At 60.7% G+C, this 23,572-nt stretch overlaps 1 protein-coding gene across 1 annotated transcript; it reads right to left on the bottom strand.

Annotated features, from left to right (window-relative positions):
- Positions 1 to 33: 33 nt before the first annotated feature.
- On the bottom strand, positions 34 to 22,068 carry SYNPO (synaptopodin). The gene is made up of 4 exons (XM_048319453.1): positions 21,919 to 22,068; positions 13,959 to 14,721; positions 3,319 to 5,240; positions 34 to 2,039 (listed from the first exon to the last, which is right to left on the bottom strand). The coding sequence occupies exons 2-4, from the start codon at positions 14,431 to 14,433 to the stop codon at positions 1,272 to 1,274; spliced, it is 3,165 nt and encodes a 1,054-aa protein (XP_048175410.1). The 5' UTR covers positions 14,434 to 14,721; positions 21,919 to 22,068; the 3' UTR covers positions 34 to 1,271.
- Between the last annotated feature and the right edge of the window lie 1,504 nt (positions 22,069 to 23,572).

The following is a 23,572-nucleotide window of genomic DNA, read 5'->3' on the forward strand; positions in this document are numbered from 1 at the left end:
GCCACCTCGGGGACAGATCAGAGCCAGCCTGGGTGGGATAACGGCTGTTTATTTCTGAGCTGGGTATACAGCGGTGCGGTGAAGGCAGGTTGTGGTGGCTGCTGCAGCGAGGGTGGGAGATGTGTCCTGGGAACTGGGGCTGTGTTCCAGAAAGGGCAGCCTGCAGTGTGGAGGTACTCCAGGGAACAGGGATGGGCTGGCTTCAACAGCGTGTCCTGGGGAAAGGGAAGGGGTGATGGGCATCCTGAATGGGAATATACCAGAGGCCTGGCAGCCCAAAGGCAACCTCTTGTCCAGTGCTGGTCTCACCAGCCCCAAGGTGTGGGAACACCAACATGCTCAGAATCACCTTCTGTGCTGACACCTCCTTCAAACCCTCTGCAACTTCTACCATTTCCTTCAGCCCCCATGGTCCCCCACTTCTTCCCACCTGCCCTGGCTGTCACAGCACCCATCAGTTCCTGTGTGTGCCTCCATCCCACTGGAGAGGGGATGGGAATGGCAATGTGATGAACTTGGGTATGGGGACAGTGATAGGTACAAGATGGGGCTGTCCCTCTTGGTCTGGGCAGGGCAGGAGAGCACCTGTAAACAGTCCCCTTAACGTGGCAATAAATAACTTTGGCTCTTTTTGTTCTCCAGGGAAAGAAGGACTTGGGAGAATTTCTTTGAGACAGGGTCAAAAGTTTAAAAAAAAAAAAAAATCAGTGAATAACTGGAGGGAATTAAAAATTAACTTTTCCTCTCCAAAATCTGGTTTCAATTGACACCAGCCAAATCTAGAGGCTGTGAGAGGCTGGGAGAGGGACCCTGGTCATGGCATCCAATCGATGCTGCCCACCCGCAGCAGCTGTGCCACCCCAGGGAAGCAGAGCTGCGGTGACACCCCGGGATAACATCTGGGAGCTGGGGACCACCCAGCCCATCCCATCCTGGCTATGCGGGATGGGGCTGGCTGGCAGGCAGGGACTGCCGAGGGAGAGGCCGTGGGGGGGCCGGCTCCCCCACTCTGCCTGCTCCTGCCTGCTGACCACACAGTCCTGCCCCGAAAGGTTAGGGTGGTAAAAATAGAGCAGGGCCATGGGATGGCGTGCGGGCATGAGGCACCTGACCCCTCTGGCACACAGAGGGGCCGTGGCATCTCCGAAGGGACACTGTTTTTTGGAGACTTCAGCCTCGGGGGTTGGTGTGTTCCCGGTGGGGGGTGAGCGGGTGGCATCACCCGGGGTGATGGGTCTAGGGAGAGGGTGGTTTGGCGGGGGCTGGCTTTTCTAGGAGGTGCAGGGTGCCCCTGAGGGCAGGCCCCCCGTCTTCAGCCGCAGGCTGCTGGTCCAGCCCCGGGGACAGAGATTGAAGCTGTGAATTCCCGGGCTCTTGGTCCCCGAGTCTTCGGAGTCGAGGGAGACGTCCGAGTCCGTAGGGGACCGGGAGGTGCAACGCTTGGCTGGGGACCGCCCACCCACCACGGGGGATGGCAGGGGGCTCTTGGGGATGGGAGACAGCCTGGGCACGGGGCAGGAAGACGCGCTGGATGGCAACAGGAGCCGGCGACCCTCTGCCCAGGCGGCTCGGGGCATCCCGGGGGAGGCACAGAACTGGGGGCTGCCTGCCCGGGGCGATCGCAGGGGGCTTTTGTGGGTGGGCGAGGGGCTGGCCAGGCTCCCCAGCACGCTGCTGGCAGCCTGCAGTGCCGGCGCTCTGGGCCCCAGCCGGGGCGACTGGGGCAGGCTGGGGGGGCCGGCAGAGATGGGGGTGAAGGGTCGGGAGTTCTCCAGCCCCACGGCTTTGGGAGAGGAGCTCTTCCTGCGGGCAGCGTTGATGATGTTCCTGGCGAGCCGCGCTTGCATCTGCCGGCTGGCCCGGGGGTCCGCGTCCTGCCGCAGCGGGGACAGGGACCTCTCGCTCCACGGAGGGGACGTGGGAGGTCCCTCATCCAGCTCGGGCACCGAGGCCGGGCTGGCCCAGCCGTCCAGGCTGCCCGGGCGCCGCGCCAGCCGGGGCGTCCAGGTGGGCGACGCAGGGAGGGACGAGCGCCTGTCCTGGAGAGGGACAGAGAGCGGGTTAGTGACCCCCGCTCGGGGGGACGAAGGGACAGAGCAGGGGTACAGCGGTAGGAGGGTGCCAGGGTAAGATTCATGCTGGCACAGCCCCACAGGAGCTGGAGATGTCTCCTCGTGCATTGCATCCCTGCAAGGGGTCCCCAAAACGCATTTGACCCTGCACCCCCTCGCCCGCCAGTGAGATCAGGGCAGGCTGAGCCTGCTGTTAATCATCCTTGCCCAGAATATGTCCCAGGACCTCTCTCTACCTGCAGCTTCCCAAAGTCTCCCTCTGGGGGATGCTCGGAGACCCCCTTGCACTGCCCAGGATCCATCGCCCCGCACTGCTCCCCAGACGGCAGGAAAGAGAAGAGCCAGGTGTGACAGCGCAGAGAGTGTATTCAGAAAGAGGGGAAAAAAGAAAAACGCAGGAGAAATAAAGCAGTCAAAAGGCAACTTGGCACCATGGGGAAAGTGGCGAGAGGGCATGGGCAGAGGCACAGCTGGACCACGAGTCTTGGGCTGAGTGTCACCCAGCAGCCCTGCCCTCAGCACCCTCCTCATCCCAGCACAGCCCTTGCTTCCAGCTGTGCCACACAGCACTGCCCACCCCAGCTCCAGCTGGACTGAGCCCAGGCAGGAACAGGGACCCCGCAGTGTCCCTGGGCCCAGCACCACTGGACTCCGCCGTTCCCCGAGGGATGCAGTTCTTCCTCCACAGTGAGGAAGCAAATGAGGGCAGATCCTGAAGGAGCAACAGAAGAGCCAGGAGCAGGCACAGTGAGGCAGAAAGGCAGCGTGTCCCCTCCAGGTTTGCTTTGGTAGGAGGCTGAGAAGAGCCACAGGACAGAGGGGTTGTGGAGGAGCAGGCAGAGCTCTGAGAGCTGGAAAAGCTGGAGGTGAGGAAAGGAGGGAGCCAGAGGTGCGATGCTCCATACAGTTTCCAGACGAGAGAAGAGCAAGAGCAGCCCTGTGGGACAGGCAGGGCTGATGACTCTTTGGGATCCTGCAGGCTCTGTGCCCAGTTCCTGCTGCCTCCCTGGGACTCCTCAGCTCCTGTTGCACCGGGGGTTTGACAGCGCCTCTCACCCACTGTCCCAGCACTGCAGCCTCACAACCACTTCTTTTTTCTGTTTTCTTTTCTTCCCCCCCCCCCCCTTTTTTCTGTGGTTGAGTTGGCTTTTGGCACTCCCATGAGCAGTTAGGGAGGACTCAGCCTATCACCCCTGTGTTTTTCTCTCCGCCACCGCTACTTGTAGTAAAAAGAAGGTTTCCACACCTGCGGCTCGATGCCGGCATTCCTGGTGGAGTAGGAGGGCCGGGGTGCCTGGAAGCCTGCCTTGGCCCGGGGCGGCAGCAGGCGGCACGGGGAGGCCAGCAGCACCTCAGCCGGGGCTCCAGGACTGGCACGGCTGTCGTGAGTCAGGGGCAGAGCCCCGGCAGCACTGGGGAAGGGGCTGGCAGTGGTCTGGCCGGCACTGGGCACCACAGGGGGATGCCAAACCGGAGAAGGAGGCAACGGAGAGGTCGGGCAGGAGGCTTGCTGGGTGTAGGGGTAGGAGTCGGGAAGAGAGGGTCTGGGTGGAGGCATCTCCTGGGGCATGGACCTTGCTGGCCCCTTGGATGGGGAGAGGATGAAGAGAGAAGACTGGAGCTGGTAAGGCTGGTGCTTGGAGATCTCCAGCTCCTTCTGGGACACCTCATTCTCCCCTAGGTTGCTGCCATACAGTGATGCAGGAGGGGTTTTGGAGGGCCTGCTGGGACTCTTGGAGGGGCGTCTGGAGACCATAGGTGACAGATAAGCATTGTTATCATACTTCCAGGAGGGAGGTAGGGACATGGTGGGTGATGGGGACCGTAACAACTCGGGCTGAGAGGGGGCCTCAATGATGAACTTCTCCATCCTGGACTGCCGGCGGGCAAAGAGCTCAGCCCCCTTCCCTCTCGCTTCACTGAGGATGTGGCTGGGCTGTGGCTTCTTCTTGGGCTGGATGGTGGGAGACTTGAGGCAGGAGGACCATGCCGGAGCATCCTCAGCTGGCGGGAGGTGCTGCACACCCCTGGCTGTGCTGTTGGGAACAAAGTTCGAAGCTTCAGCCCCGAGGGCGAAGGGCTCATCCTCGGCGCTGGGCTCCCCGTGCTCCTTCTGCTTCTTTCTGCTATCTGCACTCTGAACCAAGTCCAGCAGGTCGGGGTTGGGGCCCAGCTTCGGCTTCTCCACAAAGGTGAACATGGACTTTCTGCTGGCTCTCCGGGCAGCCGACTCCTCCAGGATCCCTGTTTTGGGCAAGGGGTTTGGTCCGCTCACCCCGCAGCTCAGGAGGGGATCTGGCAGCATCTTCTGCTCCTGGGTAGGGTACAGGGCCGAGTAGGCGGGGGGGGAGCGGACACGGGTGAGCGGTGGGGGGCTGCTGAGGGTCTCTGCATAGGTTGGTGGTGGGGGCAGCTCGGGGGCAGGAGGTTCCTCGGCCGGCTGGGCACTGGCAGGGGATGCTTGGGTGCCAAAGGGTCTGGCTGTCCGGTTCTTCACAGGCTTGGGCTTGGCCAGGGTGAGATGGACCTCATAGTACTGCCGGCCCTGTGCCCCGTTCTGCTGCTGCCCGGCTGGAGATGCCATCCCTGTGGCTGTCCCCGCTGGCGCGCTGGGCACCTCTCTAGGCACCTCACCGAGCACCTCACTGGGCACTTCGATGTTCTTCCCCTCCTCGAGGCTCTGTGGCAGGACAAGAGCAGCCGTGTTTGGCCCTGCAGGGGCTCCTCCATTTCCGAGCGCCTCCACCCCTCTCTCCATCCTGCCGGCTGCCTGCTCCTGCACGCCGTTGGTGGCAGCTGATGCCATGTTCTCCTTCAGGTAAACACTGAGTGGGACCTGCTGGGCTTCAGCAGGAAGCTCCTGGCACGGGGAGGCGTTTGCCAGCATCCCTTCTCCTGGATTGCCAGGCTGGTCGGGCTCCGGCTTCATCCCCTGCCCCTGGCCCTGCTCCATGGCCGCTTGCCGAGGCTGGGGCTCAGGGCTCAGCGGCAGCCCCCCGCCATGCCCGGCCCCCGTGAGCCCCTCAACGCGCTGCCTGCGCCGGTGGAACAGCAGGACGCCCTTGGAGCTGGGGCCGGGCGCCGTGGTGAGCTGAGCCGCGATCCTTTGGCTCCGCGCCTTCGCCTCCTTCAGCTCCTTCTCCGAGAGGCTGGCGCTGCGGGAGAGACCTGGGCAGAGGAGAGAGGGGGATTAGGGCGCTCAGTGGGAATGTGGGGTGTCAGTCATCCCCGCCCAGGACTGGCAGCCCTTCCTCCACCTATCCCCCGGCACCCCAACTCCTTCCCTGGCAGCTGGGGGAAGGCAGGAGAGATGCACCGGGGCTGCGGTACACGGTCCGGGGACAATGGGGACCCAGCGCAGCCCCCACCAAGATGCTGGGACAGATGGGAAAGCCCAGGGGACACCTAGTGACGCTCTGGACCTGTCCGCCATCCCACGCCGTGTTTCGGCTGGGTTCTGCGCGCCCACCGCACTGACCATATGGGAAAGGAATTTCTCCGAGCAAGTCTCCTGGAAGCTCACATGGCTTCGGCCCCCGGCTCAAAGAGGCAGTGGCAGGGAAGAGGCCAGCGTGTGTCCCCAGCCCCTCGCCCCGAATCCCGGCATGCTCAGCCCCGAGCGGGCAGGACATAAACCCGGGGACAGCAGGGCCATGCCAACCCACCCCGACCTCACAGCAAGGCCGGTGGGCAGCCCCGGCGGGGGACTCATGAATGGAGCAACACGAGATGGCAGCAGCCGACAGAAGCTGTGCAGATCCTGCCCAGCTGGACACAGACGCGGACACAGCGAGGAGCCACCTTCACGCCTCGGGACTCAGCACAAGTGCTAAAAGCAACGCGCTAAAAGCCTGGCGCCTTCTCCTGAGCCGGACAGAGGTCAGGGCACCAGCCCTTCCCTAAGACCGAAAGGATGTGGAGCTGCCGGGAATGCATTTTCTCAGGGTGAGCAATTTCCTATGAGCTTACCCCCCCCGAAAGCACTCGTGGGAAGGGCAGTGTCTCCCACCCTGCCGAGGCCACTGCTGGGCACGGACACCAGCGCCGACCGCCAGCATCACCCCCGCACCCAGCAAGGGTGCAGCCCCCTCTCCAAAGGCACTGCCAGGATGGCTCTGATGGGTGTCTCTGCTCTGGCCCCAGCAGGGAGGTGGGTGGCCGAGACCGCCCGCTCCTAGCCCTGCTCCTCTTTCCTTCTCATTCCTTCCCGTCTTCCCTTCCTTCATGTGTTCCTCATTTTCTTGCCTTCTGTGCTGCTTGGGAGTCTTCCAGGATATTTTCAGCAGTGGCTCAACCTACCAGCGAGGGAAGGGATGGATGACTAAGCCAAATCCTTCCAGCAAGCCCACGGTAAGCAGGAGGGCTGCTGGAACCGGGCAACTCCTCTTCCTCACCCTTCATCCCTCCTGCCTCCCTCAGCACCCAGCAAGTCCCTGCACACCGCTGAGGTGTGCAGGATGCCCTGGATGAAGTCTTCAGGCTGCCCGACGGGAGGGTTTTGTTTGGGCAGGGGGCAGAGGAGGCAGAGATGCCAGTGGAAACTCTCCTGGAGACGAGGAGCCCGTCGGCAGCGGCGACGCCGGCGGCCGGTCCCCCCCGGTTCGCGGCCAGCATTGTTTAACGCCCCATTTCTATTTGCTTTGGCGGCGGCACAGAGCGGGGCCGCTGCTTCCTCCGGCCGGGCTGGCTGGAGGGCGGCCAGCACCGCGGCTCCCGCTCCGCGGGGTCACCCTCGCCGCCTTTATCTCCGAAACGGGGAAGAAACACGGCCAAGGAGCCGTTGAGAAACAAGCCACAGGCTCCAGATGTCTGCGGGTTTCGTGCTCCGAGCGGAGCCTCCTCGCTTCCTCGGAGGCTGGGGCTGCCTAAGAAGCCGAGCTCTCGGCGGAGCCATTTCGCAGCCTCTTGCTCTTGCTACTGCCTTTTAACAGCAAACGAGGGGCCCTGGGGGATCTCCTCCGTGCTGGAGGGATGACTCAGCTCTTGGCCAGCCCGTCCCTGCTTGGACTAGCCGCCAAATACGCTCCCACGTAGCCGGGACCAATACTGGGATTTGCCCACCGGGATTTCTTCCCTGGGTGTCTCCATCCCTGGATGTCGCCACAGGCACGGGCATCACTCCGGGCCAGGGTGCGCTCCAGGGTGGACTCCCCCACCTGAAACCCCTTCCCTCGGATCTATTCCCGCCCATACCCATCCCCTCCGCTCTTCCAGCAGCCCCTCTGCCCCTGCCCACCCAGCACCCACCAGTCCTGGGCTGGTCCACCTGAGTCCAGAGGAAACGAATCCCTCAGGATACTACTTGGGATGCTGAGGGTAAGAATTGCTCTTCACATCCAATTTTTATGACACAGATGAAGAGCACCAAAGTCTCCAGCAGTCCAGAGGAAATTGCTCCAGCCTGAGCCGTGGGATGAGGTTATTCACCCAGTGCAGGAGCCTTTATCCATCTGCCATGGTGTCTGGAGGGGTTCTGCCACCTGGGGCAGTTTCTGCACCACTCACTCCCCTCCCAGCCACAGAGAACATTCCATCATCCTTCCCTGCCATCTCCTGGCAGCTGGTAGCCCTGGGTGGGCTCTGGCTGGTTCTTTTCCCCAGCCCCAGGCAGGCAGGAGGGAGGTGAATGCACTGAGATGTTCAGGTGCTGGGGAGGAGAAGGAGAAGGGGCATGGGGTCTAAGGCAACCAAAGCAGTGCAGAGAGGAGGTGAAAGTAAAATTATGTGTGTCCTGGTGCAGCACTGGCAGCTGGTTTCCACCCAGTACCCTGAGCCCTGTCCAAAATCCTAAGGATGACAGCTTCTCCTTCCTTCCTTCCTTCCTTCCTTCCTGCCTTCCTGCCTTCCTTCCTGCCTTCCTGCCTGCCTTCCTGCCTTCCTTCCTGCCTTCCTGCCTGCCTTCCTGCCTTCCTTCCTGCCTTCCTGCCTTCCTGCCTGCCTGCCTTCCTGCCTGCCTGCCTGCCTGCCTTCCTGCCTTCCTTCCCTCCCACACCATACACTGTCTTGCCACGACGCTGTCTCTCTGAAAGAAGACATCTCTCCTCTCCAAATGTCCCATCTTATTCCAAGACAAGGAGCCCCACCAGCCCTCTCCACTGCCATGTGCCGTCACTGGGCCAGCCTTGGGTCCCTTGTGGTCCAAGGGCGCTGGAGAAGGAGATGCTCCCTGTGCATCCTGTGCCCCATGGAACTGCCAGAGTCCTGGCACGGAGGAGCAGCTCCAAGTGCTGCTCTGGTTTAACACACTCCAGCTCTGGCCATAGGAGCCTATAGATCTCTATCTATGCATTTATATATGCACTTGGTCTGTAGGTTTTCCGTTACTCCAGGGGTGACTTCCTGAACATCCCCCAAGTGCAGAGCTTAACAGCTTCTTGCCGAGCTGTCAGTCATCCTTCCCACGGCATGTACAGTGCTCTCTCCTCCAGAGCGAGGATGACGAAGGTGATGACAGGCATTTTTCTTGCTCTCACTTCCTGGACAGATGGGAAAAAAAATTCCTTCCATCTCAGCTTTCCGTGCAAAGGATGGATCCCCCTGAAGGGTGCTAAAGCAGGATGTCTGAAGTATAGCCAGCGAAGGCTGGAACCATCATCTGACCCCAGATGAAGGTGAAGGATGTATCAGACATGGCTTGTGACCCATCCTGCTCTAAGATGGACTCCAAGAGCTGAAATGGGATGAAGATTTGGCCTTAAATTGCAGTTTCACTGAACTGACAGATTCAGTGAAAGCTGATGGTCTTGACATTGCTGGGATGACACAGGAAGGAAAGCAGGGACTTGGAAGCTGTGCCTAGTGAGAAGTCCTTGTACAGAGAAGCCAAGAGGTACCCAAGTCCTAATGGGACCTGCAGGATGCAAGAGTTCACATGAAACCTTGGGGTCAGAGCTGGCAGGTGACTCTGAAGTCTTCAGTTTGGGCTCTGTCCCTGGCCTGCTACAGGTTTGGATGCTCAGCCATCCTGATGCTGCAGCCCACCTTGGCCATGCTCAGGGTGTCCCACCAGACCACCCCCTGGCAGAGCACCCACCATCCATAACCAGCAGGTGCTTTTTCCCCCTTCCAAACATTTCTTGGGCTTCTGTGGGTCAACCCAAATGGTGCCTCTTACTGGCAAAATCCCACTGGCAATACCAAGAGTGAAACCAAGACAAACCCCATTTCCAGAGGGACGCAGTCTGTGCCACCTGACACAAACCCCACTGCACATCCACAGCCAGGCAATGCTGAGGAGAGGAGATCCAGTGTTTTCACCCAAACATTGAGGACTTTGGACACTGAGGAAATGTAAGCAGGTTTTTTGGCAGAGCGGCCAACTGGCCCCTTGCCCCAGCTACAGCTGTGCAGGATTTTTTGCAATGCGTACCAGCTCACACACATTTAAGCCTGTGCACACATTTCCCTCCAGCTCCCAGTTATCCCAAGTAATCTGCTGCTAGGAAAACACGGAGGGTAGCGCAGACAGGCAGCTGAGCTAGCTAGAAACGGATATGATTCAGACACATGGACAAAAAGATGACAATTTTCTGCCTCATTCCCAGCTTCCAACCCTCCTATGCCCCAGATACGAAACCTTCATGAAGTTCTTATCCATGCTGGCCCTGCAGCCCTAAAAAGATCCTGCTCAAGTGGTGGGTGCTGTGGTGGGATCAACCTCGCCTGCCTGGCAGACGCTCTGTGCTGGGCCTCTCCACATGGGCGCCTTTGCCAGTGACAAAATGTGGCACAGCAAGAAAATTCGTTGCGCTTGCAGGTTTTCCCTGTGCTCTGTTCGCAGGGGCTTTGCTGGATTTGGAGCTGTTTGCCTCCCCATGCTCCTCCCGGCTCGCAGCCATGCCCGGCGCTCAGCACCCAAATCCTGATGAAATGGCCCCACAGGCTCCAAGCAGCGAGTCCTGGGGCACCCAATTCCCGCCTGGGGCAGGGGGAGAAGGGGGTGGTGGGGATTAAGTTTGAATGGGGGCTGTCTGCCCCTGCCCAGTTCCTGGGAAGATGCAGTGAGCAGCCCCAGCCCCACGTGTGTCCACACTGGGCAAGAAGAGGCTGTTGCCACCGCCCAAGTGCAGGCAGCACCTTCCGCAGCTGGCTAAAATCAAGCTTTTATCTTTGGAAAAGGCGGCTGGAGCCGAGCAGACCTCCCCCAGGAGGACCTGCCATCCGTTCACCCCGAGGGCAGCAGAACCAGCCCATCCCACGGCCGGGTACCACGGGGACTCCATCCCGCCTGGAAAGCGCGTCCCACCCCCGCGGTGCCCACTGCTGCTGGAACTCGCTGCGACCCACCCCGGGCTACCAGGTCCCGGGGACAGCCCCGCCGAGCTGGTGCCCCGAGCCAGCGGCGCTGGCCTGGCGAGAGAAGGTCAAATGGCTCGGAGTGTCCCTGCGGGGTGGGCAGAGCGGGGAGGGCAGCGGAACGAAACGGGGCCTTTGCCTTGCACAATCCGTAAAGGATCCATCCTGCTGCCTGCCAAGCCGAGGGACAGACCTCGTGTCCCCAGCATGGGTGGCACGGCCAGGGGAGGTCATGTCCCTGACGCAGGGGACAGGGGACATCGCCTGGGAAGAAGTTCTGCGGAGCTGGAAGGTGCGACCCTGCCGAGCCCCGAGGAGGACCCCCACGTCCCTCCGCGTCCCCGCCATGTGTCATCGCCGTGCCTCCCACGCCCCACATCGGACACCCGGGTGCCGGCAGAGGGACCCGACACCTGCCCCGCTCATTGCTGGAGACAAACCCCGCTCAGCCCCGGCTCTGCGCGCCCCATCGCCCACCCTTCGCCCCCCATCGCGCCCACGGGGGTTCTGGGCATGCACGCCCAGGCCCCCCCTGTGCACCCCGGACCCCTGTGCACCCCCTGCGCGCTGCCGCCCCCCGGCACCCCGGACACCCCCAGATCCCAACACCCCCACTGCACTCTGCTCTGTGTGCCCACACAACCTCCTTCCCCCGGCACTTCTGCATTGGCACCCCCCGGCCCCCGCCCGGAGCCCCCCGGTCCCTGCCTCCCCTGCCCCTCCAGCCCGACCGTACCCGCGGTGCCGGTGCCGGTGCCGCCTCCCCGCGCAGCCCGACTGCACCGGGGAGGAGGCGGCGGGCAGGAAAGTTGCGGCAGCTCCGCCCTCGGAGCGGGCCCGGGGGGGCGGCGGGCGGGGGCCGGGGCCGGGGGGGTGGCGGGTCCCGCAGGCGCTGCCCCTGCCCGCCCCGACAGACCGACCGACAGACCGGACGGGACGGGTCCCCCCCCGCCCGGCGACTCTGGCAGCCGCCCCGCCGCCCCCGATGTCCCGACTCCGCCGCTTCTCGTCCCGGCTGGGTCTGCCCTCAGCCCGCTGCGGGATGGTGGGGGAGAGGGAAGCCTGGACATCCCCTTCCCCAGCCCGGGGCATCCCCTTCCCCAGCTCTCCGCATCCCCTTCCTGGTCCGGGGCATTCCCGTATCCCATTCTGGGGCATCCCTCTCTCCCAGCCCTGCACATCCCCCTTAACAGTGCTGAGCATCCTCTTAGCCATCCCGGGGCACCCCCTTTCCCAGCCCTTCACCCTTTTTCCATCCTCCCACCTGCAGCACCTCACGTTTCAGATGCTGCTGGAGATGTGGGGTCTCCCCTTTCCACAGCTTTCCCCAGTGCCTAAAGTTCTGAGGCACTTGGTGGAAGGCAAAAATCCAGAGACAACAATCCAGCACCGGTGCCGCTGCTCTGGGGACCTCCTGAAACCCCTCTGCCTGGTCTGCTCCCAGTCATAAGGGGACCACGGTCCTGGGCAAGATGATTCCTGGGCAGCCAGCACCACGTCCCACCTCCACCACCCCGCTGGGGCTGCAGAGTTCCCTGGCTGCAGGTTGAGACCGCCCTCACCCCCTTCCCATGCCTGTCCACACCTCAGGATGAGCTCTTGGCTTGATTTTTTGCCTTTCTAATTTCCTTTCTTCCTGCCCCTCTGTGTTTTTTTGTGCTTTCCTGGTTTTTGAGAGAGCCTGGCTCTGGCTCTGCAGCCCCCAGGGAGTGAAACCTTCTCTTCCTTTTATTTGCACACCAGACAGAGAAACCTGTCCTGCCTCCTGCATCTCCCAGCCGCTGCCTCTACCCGGGGCTCCTGCGCTCCCCAGCCTGCCCCAAGAGGTGCCAACCAGCCCGGGCCGCCATGCCGGATATTTGAGAGCAGCCAGCCTGGCCTTGGGCTGCTGGATGGGGACCAAAGGGGCACCTGGGACCCGCCTGGGTGGGTCCACACTGCTCAAGGTGGGGCACCCGTTTGGCTCCCGGCTCCCAGGGCCAGCCCTGCACCACTCTGGGTGTGGATGGATGCACCCTCTTCTCCTGCAGAAACTGGAAGGGGTGGAGGTTCCTGCACCTGCAGACAGCTGAAGAGAAGAGGAGCAAACCCCTGACATCTCCCAGGGATGCTCCTGCAAACAGCTTGCTGCAGGAACAGCCCTACTGCCTCTTGTGAGGGCACCTTCCCTTTCCTCTCGTCTGCACTGAACCAAACCTCTCTTTCCCAAACCTGCAGGCTTCCTGCAAGGTCCCAGAGCTGCTCCCAGCACTCAGGACCCTCAGTGACATCCTGCCTGGAGGCTCTGGAAAGTCTGACGGGTCCTGCAGGCAGTGGCTGGTGGTGATCTCACTTGGAGGGGGAGGAAACGGGACAGACAAACTCTTTCCAACAAACCTGTTGAGTTACTTTAAAATTCCAGGCTGGCAGCAAAAGTGCTGGATGGCGGCGCGGATTAGGAAAATGCTGAGCCTGGACAGAGTCAGGCCTGACCTTTCCCCACCGCAGATCTGCCATCCCGGAGCAGTGAGAAATGGGAAGACTATTTGGGTTCATCTGGTTTGTGTGCTGAGCCCTGAAACACGATGCTGCTGGAGCAGCTGTGAGCCAAAGGGCTTGGCTGAGCTTCCCAGCCTGTGTCCCATCCAGGAGCCGCTGGTTTTGAGGATGTCTGACACTGCAAAAAGGCAGGGAGGGAGGGGATTCTGGACAGCGGGTTCATGTCGTGCATCCCCAGCTGGTCCCACCCCATCCCACCCAATCCTGGGGGCTGCTTTGGGAAAAGCAGGCTCTGAGCTGAGCAGCAGCATCCGATAACGCCATCCCACGGGGACAGGGACACACCTGCCTCGGCGCCGTGTGGCAGCTGAGATAACAGCTGGGCAGGAGCAAAATAGAAAGGAGGGGGGAAGCGGGGTTTAAAAATGGGTCCAGTGCCTGTAAGAAGATGGATTCTGTGGGAGCATCTCCCACAGGGACGTGGGGCAGTCCAGGCATGGAGCAGCCACAGTAACCCTAGATATGAACCTGTATTTGTGTCACTGTGGCTGAAGGGACAGTCATGGGTGGAGAGGAACAGCTGTGGCACGGGGCTGTGAAGTGAGGCGATGGCAGGGAGCATTGTAGGAACCAACCAGCCTGAAATAAAGCGCTTAGTTTTTAAACCAGGGGCTGACAGAAATGGCCCAAAGCCATGTGAGGGATGCTTGGCCATCCCCAATGAATGGAGAAGAGGTGTCCCTGTCCCAGACAGTGCCACAGGAGCCGGTCCCGATCACTCTGCCTTGGGCAGGATCCCACCAAGCCCCATGGCCAGGGTGAGGGCTGGGAAGTCCATCCTGTTCATGCCTGCTTAGGGATGGATTGAGTTGCTGGAGACGGTGGGAACCCGCCTGCTGCCTTCCCACCCCCCTCCCGAGAAAAGCCACAGATTCCTCCTTATTTTTAAGGCCAGAGAGATCATCTCAAGCTAAAATAGTCCCAGCAGCTCTGCTGGAAGCCTGGGACCTCTAACCCAGGGGAAGTCCTGCCCTGGGAAGAGCTGGGTGTTCTCACCAGGAGAACAGCGGCGCCTTTCTAGGGGGGACAGTGGCCAAAGGGGGTTTCTCTTACCTGCTTTCCTTGGCTCAAAGTCAGGGTTGATGAGAACCCGTTGGATCTTCACCACTTTCCACTCCTGGCTGGGGTTGGCCGTGGGGCTGTCTGCTGTTGGGGGCAGCTCTGGGGCAGACCCAGGGCACTTGGGGGGGGCTGCAGGCTCATCCAGCAGGGCCAGGCTGCTGCCATTCGATGGGGGTTGTGGTGCATCCCCATTGAGCCCCCCGGGGTCCCTCTGGCAGGTCCCACTTGATTTCCCTCCCAGCAGTCCCGTCCGTGCCTCCTGCTCGCCTGGCTCAGAGGCCGGAGCATCCCGGAGCTGATGGCAGCTCTGCCCCTCTCTGCTCCCCCTCTCCTGCCAACAGCTGCTGTCCCCCTCAGTGTCCCCCTTGGCTGTCCCACAGACACAGGGGAGCTGCGCAGACTCGCCAGACATGGCACAGCTGGGCTGGGGGTGGAGGCAGAACTGCTGGAGCCTTGTCCTCAGCATCTTCACTGCTTTCCCTCGCTGGCGCTCCACGGCCTTTCCAAACAGCTCTGCATGGCCAGAGGGATGGATCCTCCCTCAGAGCATGGGCAGCATGAGAGGGAGGGCAGCCACGTGCCAGGCACGAGCTCTGCTTTACTACTCTTGCTGGCAGGAAGATCAGGCACGATGCCACTGGAGCAGGCAGGATTTGGAGACCCAGACAGAGGGATGTGTCCAGGGGAGACAGGCCAGCAAGGAGGATTTTGCAGGAATTTCTCTTTTCCAGGCAGAGCACCAGCATCCAAGGACCTGTGTGAAGGGAAGGGGGAGCATTGAGGATGCTTGTGTTTGCACTGATTCCCTATGGCCACAGACATCGGAGCAGCTCCCGGCAACCCCAGCCTGAACTCCAGCTCCAGCACCACTCCCCATGAGGAAGGACCCCCTGAGATGCAAAGGCCATTTGGAAATGCCCCAACACCGTGCTCCCCACCCCAGCACCCTCGTCCATCCGTCCTCGCCCTGGGGACAGCACCCATGGCTGAAGCCGTGCCCGGCTCCCCTCTCTGTCAGCCCAGATGAGGCTGTGGCCACCCCTGTTAGTGGTCAGCGCTGGGCCACTACCGGTCTGGAGCTGGGAGTGTTCAGGGAAGAGCCCGATCCCTGAGGATGTTGCTCAGGGTTATCAGGAACAAAAAAGGAAAATTTCCAGCATCCAGCCAACAAACCCGTGTTTAACCATTGAGTGACTCATGCGGCATCAGGACAAGCGCAGACAGACCCACTTCCCTCCTGCCAAGCATAAATCCTGCTGGGATGACGAACCCACGCACCAACACAGACGAGTTATCAGCTGGGAGAGGGGGATGTCATCACTCCCAGGACAGGATATGGGTTACGGAGTACGGAAATTCCTGTGAGTCCTTTGCTTGCACAGCATCACCCAGCCCTGCTCGCAGCCAGACTGGTCCCAGGGAAGCGCCTTTGGGAGATCCACAGCACCCACGGCGCATGGACCATGATGGATTTCCCAGCCTAACAGCCAGCTGAGGAGGAAAAGGGGTTTCTGCTCATCCCAAACCCTTCCCTGAATTATTGGGAGGTTTTTCAGTGAAATAAGAAAAGCCCCCAGGTCAACATCACAGGTTAAGCTCTGCCAGGAATACACCCTGCAGCTTCCTCAGGGCTCACACAGCTTCTCTGCAAAACTTTTCCTGTCCTTAACAAGGTTATTTTGGAAAAGAAGGCAGATTAGAGAGCAGGCACTTGGGCATTTCCCAAACACAAGGCTGCATTTTTTGGAGAATGCCCAAAGGAAATCTTCTGCCCTTTCTGCAATCCTTCCTCCTTCCTCACTCTGCTGCAATTATTCAGCAGAGATTTGCAAAGAGAACCTGGGGAGAAAATGTCAATGTTTCTCTCTGAAAAAGAAATTTCACCCTCCTGTTTACGTAATTTGGGGGCTCAATAGTTCCAGGAAGCCACCCACATCTTTCCTTAGAAACATGGCAAGTTGTTGGAGCTGGAGAGAGCTGGCTTATCTCAAACGAGGACAAAGAGAAAGTTGCCAAAAATAGCCCCAGCCCAGGCTGGATCGGCAGAGATCCTCTCAGGGTGGATCGCACTCCCTCGCCCTATCCCTAGGGAGCAGGTTTCTTGGGCAGCACAACTCATGGCCATCCTACACCGGAGCTGCCTTGGTAGTTTGCTGGGGGAGCTGGTCGCTCCCTGAGAACCGTCTCCCAGAGCCGCCCCCTTCCATCCGGGAGCGCTTCCCGCACACGGGCACCTCCTGGCAGTGACGCCCACGGCCCCGGTGTTCCCCAGGCAAACCCCTCCTCGGTGAGACCCGAGCAGTTCCTCGGTGTTCCCTGAGGACGCGCTGCTGGGACGGGGCCGCCCACGGCTCCGAAACACTGACTCAGGCATCTGCTGCCTCGCTGGGGGCCAGCCTGGGCCCCGCACGGCGGCGGAGCTACGGAGAGCAGCCTCCTTCCCCCCGGGACACAGCTCCTGGGCTCTAGCAGCAGCACAGGACGGGAATATTTATGAGTAACGTGGATCTCTAGCAAAAGCTGTTGGGCTGATCCCTGTTGGAATACCAGCCAGGCGGGATGGGTGAATGTGCCTCGGGTGCATCGCTGCACTGGCAGGAACAAGCAGCAACACCAGCCATAGCCACAAAACCAGGCTGAGATAGCCCTGCCTGCAAACAAAGGCTGTAAAGAGGGATGAAGGTCTTTTCATGGACCATTTCAGGGGTGCAGCTCCAGAGGATGCCCCAACTGAGCATCAAAACCCATCTCAGAGTCCCAACAAGCAGCTGCTCACCATGCCCATCCGAGAGGCTCCTCATGCTTCCTGATGGCAGCAAGTCCCTACGAGAAGCTGCAAAATGGTGCTGGGAAGGGAATAATAACAACAACAACAACAAAAAATCCTTCAATTCACAAAGTGCTGAAATCTGGCAGCAAGGAGACCTTTTGCTCAACTTCTCTTCCTGCCCACTCGCTGGCGAGTGATGCACAGCCCCCCCACCTGCCTTTCTCACACCCTGTCACCCTCCCCCCCCGCTATTGAAAAAAGGAAAACTAAAGTTAACTTTCCACGTCCCACACAAATATTTTTGGCAGGCGTTGCTGGCATTCAGGCTGCTGAGCCCAGGGGAGACAGGGTCTGCAGAAAGTCTTCGTCTCCATCGCTCCCGGCACCCGGCTGGGGGTCCGCAGTGCCTGGGCTGGTCTGTCCCAAACACAGCGCAGGGACAGGAGGTGACATAGCTGTAAAAAAATGGAGGGCACCTCCAGGACAGCCCTGGGGACCGTGAGTGGCCCGGCCACGGGAGCGCCATGAAGTGGGGGGGACAGATTCACACCCAAGCTTTGGCTCCATCCCCGCTTTCCCCTGTTGTTCTCAGTCACATCCCTGCCCCAAGCTGGATTTTCATCACCATGAAACAAGCCGGGAAAGGGTGCGAAAGCTGTCCCCAGCACAGCGGGGGCTCTCGGGTTTCCCCGGGTCAGGCAGCGGGTCGCTGTCACTCAGGCAGGACCCTGCTGCCCAGACTTGCAGTCCCCAGCTCCAGTCACAAGATCGGCCCTGTCCCTTTCCAAAATAGCCCAGCCGCAATGCATACATCTGGGGAGCTTTACACCTCCCCTGTGCCAGCAGCTGAACGTCCCCTCAGGGAAGCTGGACACCTTCCTTCCCCACGTGGTGCCTTCCTCCCGTGGCAGCTCCCCTCAGTGGCACCGCAGGCAAGGAGACTGGGTGGCTGCCTCCCCCAAGGGCAACCCCACATCCCTGTGGATTCCGTGTCTCTGTAAGGGAGCACTGCCCTCACAGCTGATACCGGAGACACCTCGGGTGTCGCTGTGCGCAGACACTCTCCCATCTGTTGCAATCCAATCCCTCCCAGCTCCCTGGATACCTGGCCAGGACGGCTGAGCTGTGTGCTGGGGGAAGGCACAGCCGAGCTGCCTGTGGGGTGATCCCCCTAGCACAAGGACCCCACTGCTAAACTCCAAAGCCCTGCACGGCTAGGGCCAGTGTGGCATCACCTGTGCCACCCCAATATCCTTCTACGGGAGAGCCAGACTGCCTACAGCCAGGAGGGGATGGCAACAGGGGGGACACAGCTGGGCTGTGCAGGATGGATCAAGGGAAGCCTTCTCTGACAAGGCCCAATGTCCAGGGAAGGGACGCAAGGAAAGTGGGATGGGGTGTGATTGCTTCCCTTGGCATGACAGGGGATCCCTGCTCCCTGTGGAGCAAGACCTGGGAGTGTGGACAGGGATGGCTTCATCCTGGCTTCAGCCTGGCAGGCGAGGCCAGGGCTGGCAAGCACAGCAGCCGGCAGCGTGCTGGGGAAAACAAAAGCCTTTTGCAGGGCTGATTTACTACCTTGACGGAAACCAGGATGGAAAAAACAACATTCCTGAACGCCTGTCCCCGTGCAACCCCTGCGGTCCCCAGCACCCCAGCCTGCCTATGGGGACACGGGCTGCTGGTCCCGGCAGGTGGGTGCCCTGTGCCCTCATTCCCTGCCCACAGCTGGTGGGGAGAGGCAGCAGAAGGAATGCTAGGGAAGGGCACGGGGGCTGCGGGGCGCCAGGGGAGCTGTCATGATTAAGCAGCGAGCGAAGCGAGGGAGGAGGAGGACAGTGGCATCCCGGCCAGCTGGACCATGTCCCCTCCCTCTCCACCCCACGCTGGAAGGAAGGGCTGGATGAGGGCCGACTGTATCCTCTGCACTGCTGCTCCTCACGCCAGCCCTGCGCTTGTGCCTCCAGGTTCAGGGAGGAGTGGAGTCCTCCCCAGGCAGCTCCCCTGCGAGCAGACGCTCCCAAGCACTGAGGAGGGCTGGGGAGCAGGATGGGAGCTGAGGAAGGGGATGCTGGCCCCTTGGAGGGCAGCACGGTGCAGGCCGGGCTGCACTCAGGGTGAAATGTATTTTGTACCCCAGCACAGCCGTCCCAGCCCAGCCCCAGAGGGTGTTCGCCCCACTCCACCACCCCCGCTCTCATGAGGGTTTTGGTCAGGTTTTGGTGCTCAGCACACCCATTCCCCTCCTCCCACTGCTCAGCCCACATCCCAGCCCCAGTCTGGGGGGCTCCAAGAAACCCCGGTGCTCCAGGGGGATTTGCATTCATCGAACACCAGTCTGTGCACTCCAGCCAAGAGACACTGATCCTGCTCTGCCCTCCTGGCTGGGCTCAGAACTGAATCTACCCCTTCCTGTCATCCCTGAGGGGCCCATCTGACCTGGGGGTCCTAACCAGACAATCCTGGGAGCTGCCCATGCCCCGTCTGCACGACAGCCCCACGCAGGGCAGGTCCCAGCCTGTCCTGCCCTTTGCTCAGCTTGAACCCTGACCCCAGCTCCAGCTGCTGCATTCCAGGGAATGAGGACAACCCCAGCCCGGCTCTCACAGCTGCCTCAAGCCCTTCTCAGTGCAGTTTTGGGGAGCAAAGTACCGGGTTTGCCGTGTCCCACCAGCTCAGCCCAAGGTGCCACTGGGGAAGTGGCCAGCCCCAGGAACCTCTGGCCACTGCTGCTGTGGGACAGAGGGAGGTCAGCTGGAGCCTCAGCAGATCACTACAGGAAGCCAGGGATGAAACTGCAGCTCAGCCTTTTCAAAGCTCAAGTGAAATGTAAAAACCAGAGAGGTCCAAGAGAGACGATGAACTGAAAGATCAAGCTCTGGTCAGTGGTGGCACAGCTGTCCCCGTAACTGGCACCAGCATGGTTGCAAATTGAGCTGGATTGGCAAGCCAGGTTCTGGCAGCTTTTGGGTCCACACCTCCCTGTCTACCTGGGGCAGCTCACCTTCACCACCCATCCTGCAGGAACATCCTGGCTGTGCAGCCACCAGCTCTCTGGCACAGCAGGTCCCACATGCAAATTTCCCCTCAGAGCTCCAGCAGCAGCTGCCAGAGGGAGAGAAGGGAGGGCGGGCTGGCACAGTGGCGCCTTCACGCATTTCCCAAGCAATACCAGTGCACATTTCCTGGGGGAGGAGTGGAGGAACTCTCACTGAACAAAATCCTGCTCCTGCAGGCGAGCACTGTGGGGATGGGGTCACCCCTGGATATCAGTTGCCTGTTGGTGGTTGTGCCAAAAAACCCGTGTGCGTGGGGAGGATGAGGCAGCCTCTGCAGTGGGGTCAGGGTTCACCCCGCAGTGGGGTTGGGACTCATCCCACAGCCATGAGATGAGTGGGATGAACTTTCTTGCAGTGGAGTTAGGGCTCATCCTGCAGCCCCGTAGGCCCCAGGGAGCTCAGCCTCAGCAGACATAAAGCACAAGACAGTAACTACGCAGAAAAGCCCACAGGGGCTCGAAAATCCAGTTTAAACAACCTCTGAGCATTCAGGGCTGCCCGAGCTGGGACGGCTGACAGTTGGAGCATCTCAACCCCTCAGGGTCCAAAGCAGGCTGCAAAACTTCCCAGGTAATCCTGGGGGCTGGCACAGCCGCTGCTGGATTTCACAGCCACGTTTAACATTGTCACAACCCTGTCCAGGTCCTCCTGGACAGACAAACGAGGGGCCATGACCTGGGGCTGTCAGGATCAGGGCACGTGACCTGCTGGTGCAGAGATCCAAGGTCAGTGGCAGACCTGACAGCTCAGCCAAGGTTTGCTGAGCCCAGCAGCTCTGTCCTCCCCACTGTGACCCCCTCCACCATCACCTCCAGGCATCCCTGAGGCCCTAAAGCTCCCTGAAGAACAGAACTGTGCTGCTAAGAAACAGGGAGCAGCTCCCTGCTGGCTCTCAAACCTGCTGCCCTGGCTGGTGTTTTGGCCCCCATCTCTGATCCTGGGGAGGCAGGATGGGAACTGGGAGTAGAGATGGATGCACACAGCCTGGGAACTGCCAGGATGAAGGACATTCTAACAGCACAGTGACAGAGTGCACACAAGTACAGGGTTTGGCCCCTCCGAGCCCCACGGGCAGCGCTCGGGTCTGTCCATGGGAAACAAAGAGCATCCCGGGGAAGGGAGTGTTTTCTTTCCAGACCAGGAAAGCAGCCAAACCCCAGCACATGCCCATTCCCAGGCCTTGGCCCCAGCGGCACAGCAGGCTGGTGGCCTTGGGACATGCGGTCCTTTCCCATCTCAGCCCAAGGCTGAGAGCCCAGCCAGTCCAGGCGAGGCAGGAGAGCAGCCCTGCTGCTTGCCGGGGCTCCGGTGGCCCTGAGGCCAGGGCAGGGCCACCAGCCATCACTACTCAGAGGGGTCCCCAAGCATTTGGGATGGGGCTGTGTGTGTGTGTGTGCTCAGCAGTCTGGCTCTCCTTCTGGCAAAACCGCTTGTGCAGTAGGAATAAACATGCCGAGGACACATCCAAGCCAGTGCAAACAGCCCCTGACCGAGCTGCTCTCTCCCAATGCTCTGTTTTTCTTTCTCTGCTTTTCCTCTCCTCTCTTAACCCCTTCAGGAGCCCGGGGGACCTGCGCCGGCAGCCCTGGGACCTGCTGGAGCCAAACCCCATGAATCTCTGGGACTCTGACCACAAGGAAGGGCTGGGACACCCATGAGGTTCCAGGGTCCCCCCAGGGCACAGGGCTGGTTTTGCTGCCCTCAAGTCCTCTGGCTGTCGTTCCTCTCCCTCTTCTTCCCCCAGCTCGTTCCTCCCCTCCACAGCTCATCCTTTCCCCAGCGGCTCCAGAGGGTCCTGGGGAAAAGGGCTGCTCCCCCCCTCCAGCCCCCAGCTCACCCAGCCAAGCACAGGCTGGATGCTGGCAGGGGGCACCTCATCCTGGGCAGGACAGAGGAGCCAGGAGACACGCACGGTGAGGAGAGAACTCCAGGGAAGCCCACCCCCACCCTCCGCTCTGCCGGGAGCCCCCTCCCTCCTGGAGCTTGCTGTGTTCGTCTCCTGTGACACCGCCCTGTCCCCGTGGTCACCCAGAGCCATGCCCAGCCAGCATCCCTCTGGGATGGCCAGGGAGCTCAGGGCACCTCTGGCGAGCCCAGGGATGCTCGCACTCGCCACGCTCACCTCTTTCCCTTTCCCTTTTCTCCCGTGGGGAAATAAAGCTGGCTGCTTTCCATGTGCTCCAGCTAAGCCCGGGAGGGGTCACGTCCTCGCTGCCCCCGCTGTGCCCGGAGCCCGGGGTCCCGGCCGGGAGCTGGGGCCGGCAGCGCCCGGGTCTCCTCGCCTGCTCTGCTTCAGCCGCGCGCGCAGGGCAGGGTGAACGGGGGGAGAGGGGAGGGAGGAGGGGAGGGGGGAAATGAAACTTTAATAGCACAGAGCCCCTTTTGTTTCCCAGCATATGGGATATTTCATACATGCTGAAGGCATTAACCACCTATATTCTTCAAGCGCTGGCGGCAGCTGGGAGCACAGCCCCGCGCTCAGCTCGGGGCACGGTGTCTGTCCTGGGGGGCTGCAGCAAGCAGGCCCCCTCCCTGGCACCCCTCTCTGGAAGCGGGAACACCCTAAATTACAGCCTGGAAAACTGCTCTGCTTCACCCAGGATCACCCCCTGCAGGGTTCTGTGCCCCCAAACTTGAGGCCAAGAAAGGGATGTCCCTGTTTTTTGGACACGCTGTGAAGTGGGGGAAACTGACCCGACCATCCCTGGGGGTCTGAGACCCCAAACATCCCTCCTGTCCCTGGGACGTGGCAGAGCCCAAAGGTCCCATGGAACTGTGACTAACAGTGGCAGAGAGGGGCTGAGGAGGGCTGGTGCCATGTCCCCTCCCTGCCCGCATCCCGAGGACACAAGAGCATCCCTGGAGCAGCAGGTAGGCAAGGTGCTGACAGGGAAGGGCTGGAAAATATCCACGTGGGATATCCTCATGCTGTTCACCCATTTTCTCCCCTCTGTCTCCCTTCGTGGTGCCTCGGGACAGACCACAGTGCGTGTAAAATGGGTGACACCATCTTTGAGAGTAGGGAATGGACATCTCCAGGTCCTGAGCACAGACAGAGCGCAGACAGTCCTGAGCACTGCCACTGCCCCCTGCAGCCCCCACCAGGCACCTCAGTGTGGGATGGGGACAGCTCAGGTCCTTGGCACTGCATCTCTCCCTTATTGCCATAGAAAAGATGTTGGCTTCAGCCTTCTGGGCAGCAGAGGACATGTGCTGGTGGCAAAACTCCAAACGTGGTCTGAGATGGAGGGGGACACCTGTGTGCTCTGTTTTCACCAGATTGGGTGGATTCCTCAGCACTGGAGCTCTTCATTGGTGCCCACCCCCTTACTGGCACCCATGAAGGCTCCCAAAGTGGGTTCCTCTTCACCAGCCCTCATGATTTTGGCCAAGGAAGGCCTGAGCCCACTCATCCAGGGTGAAGGGACACATTGTCCATCCCACAGAGCCGCAGCTCCACTTGTCCCTGAGCCCCCAGCCCTGCACTACACAGGATGCCCAGTAAATCCTTACTTTGTCCAGTGTTTATCCAGTCACACTCTAATTTGAAATAAAAAACGCAGCCAGTAAAAGGCCTTTATAGCTCTTCAGAGCTCATAAACCGGCAGCGCTGGCGGACGGGGGCCAGATGATTGGGGGCTGCTAGGAAAATTTATTGCAGATTTCGGTAACTTAAACATTACAGCTCTGTGAGCCCCGGGACTGGTTTGCTGAGCAGCTCCCAGCGGCAGGGATGGAACAAGGGATGCTTTATTGGGGAAGGGAAGGGGGGGCTG

Source organism: Corvus hawaiiensis, chromosome 15 (genome assembly GCF_020740725.1).
Source record: "Corvus hawaiiensis isolate bCorHaw1 chromosome 15, bCorHaw1.pri.cur, whole genome shotgun sequence".
NCBI classification, from domain to species: domain Eukaryota; kingdom Metazoa; phylum Chordata; class Aves; order Passeriformes; family Corvidae; genus Corvus; species Corvus hawaiiensis.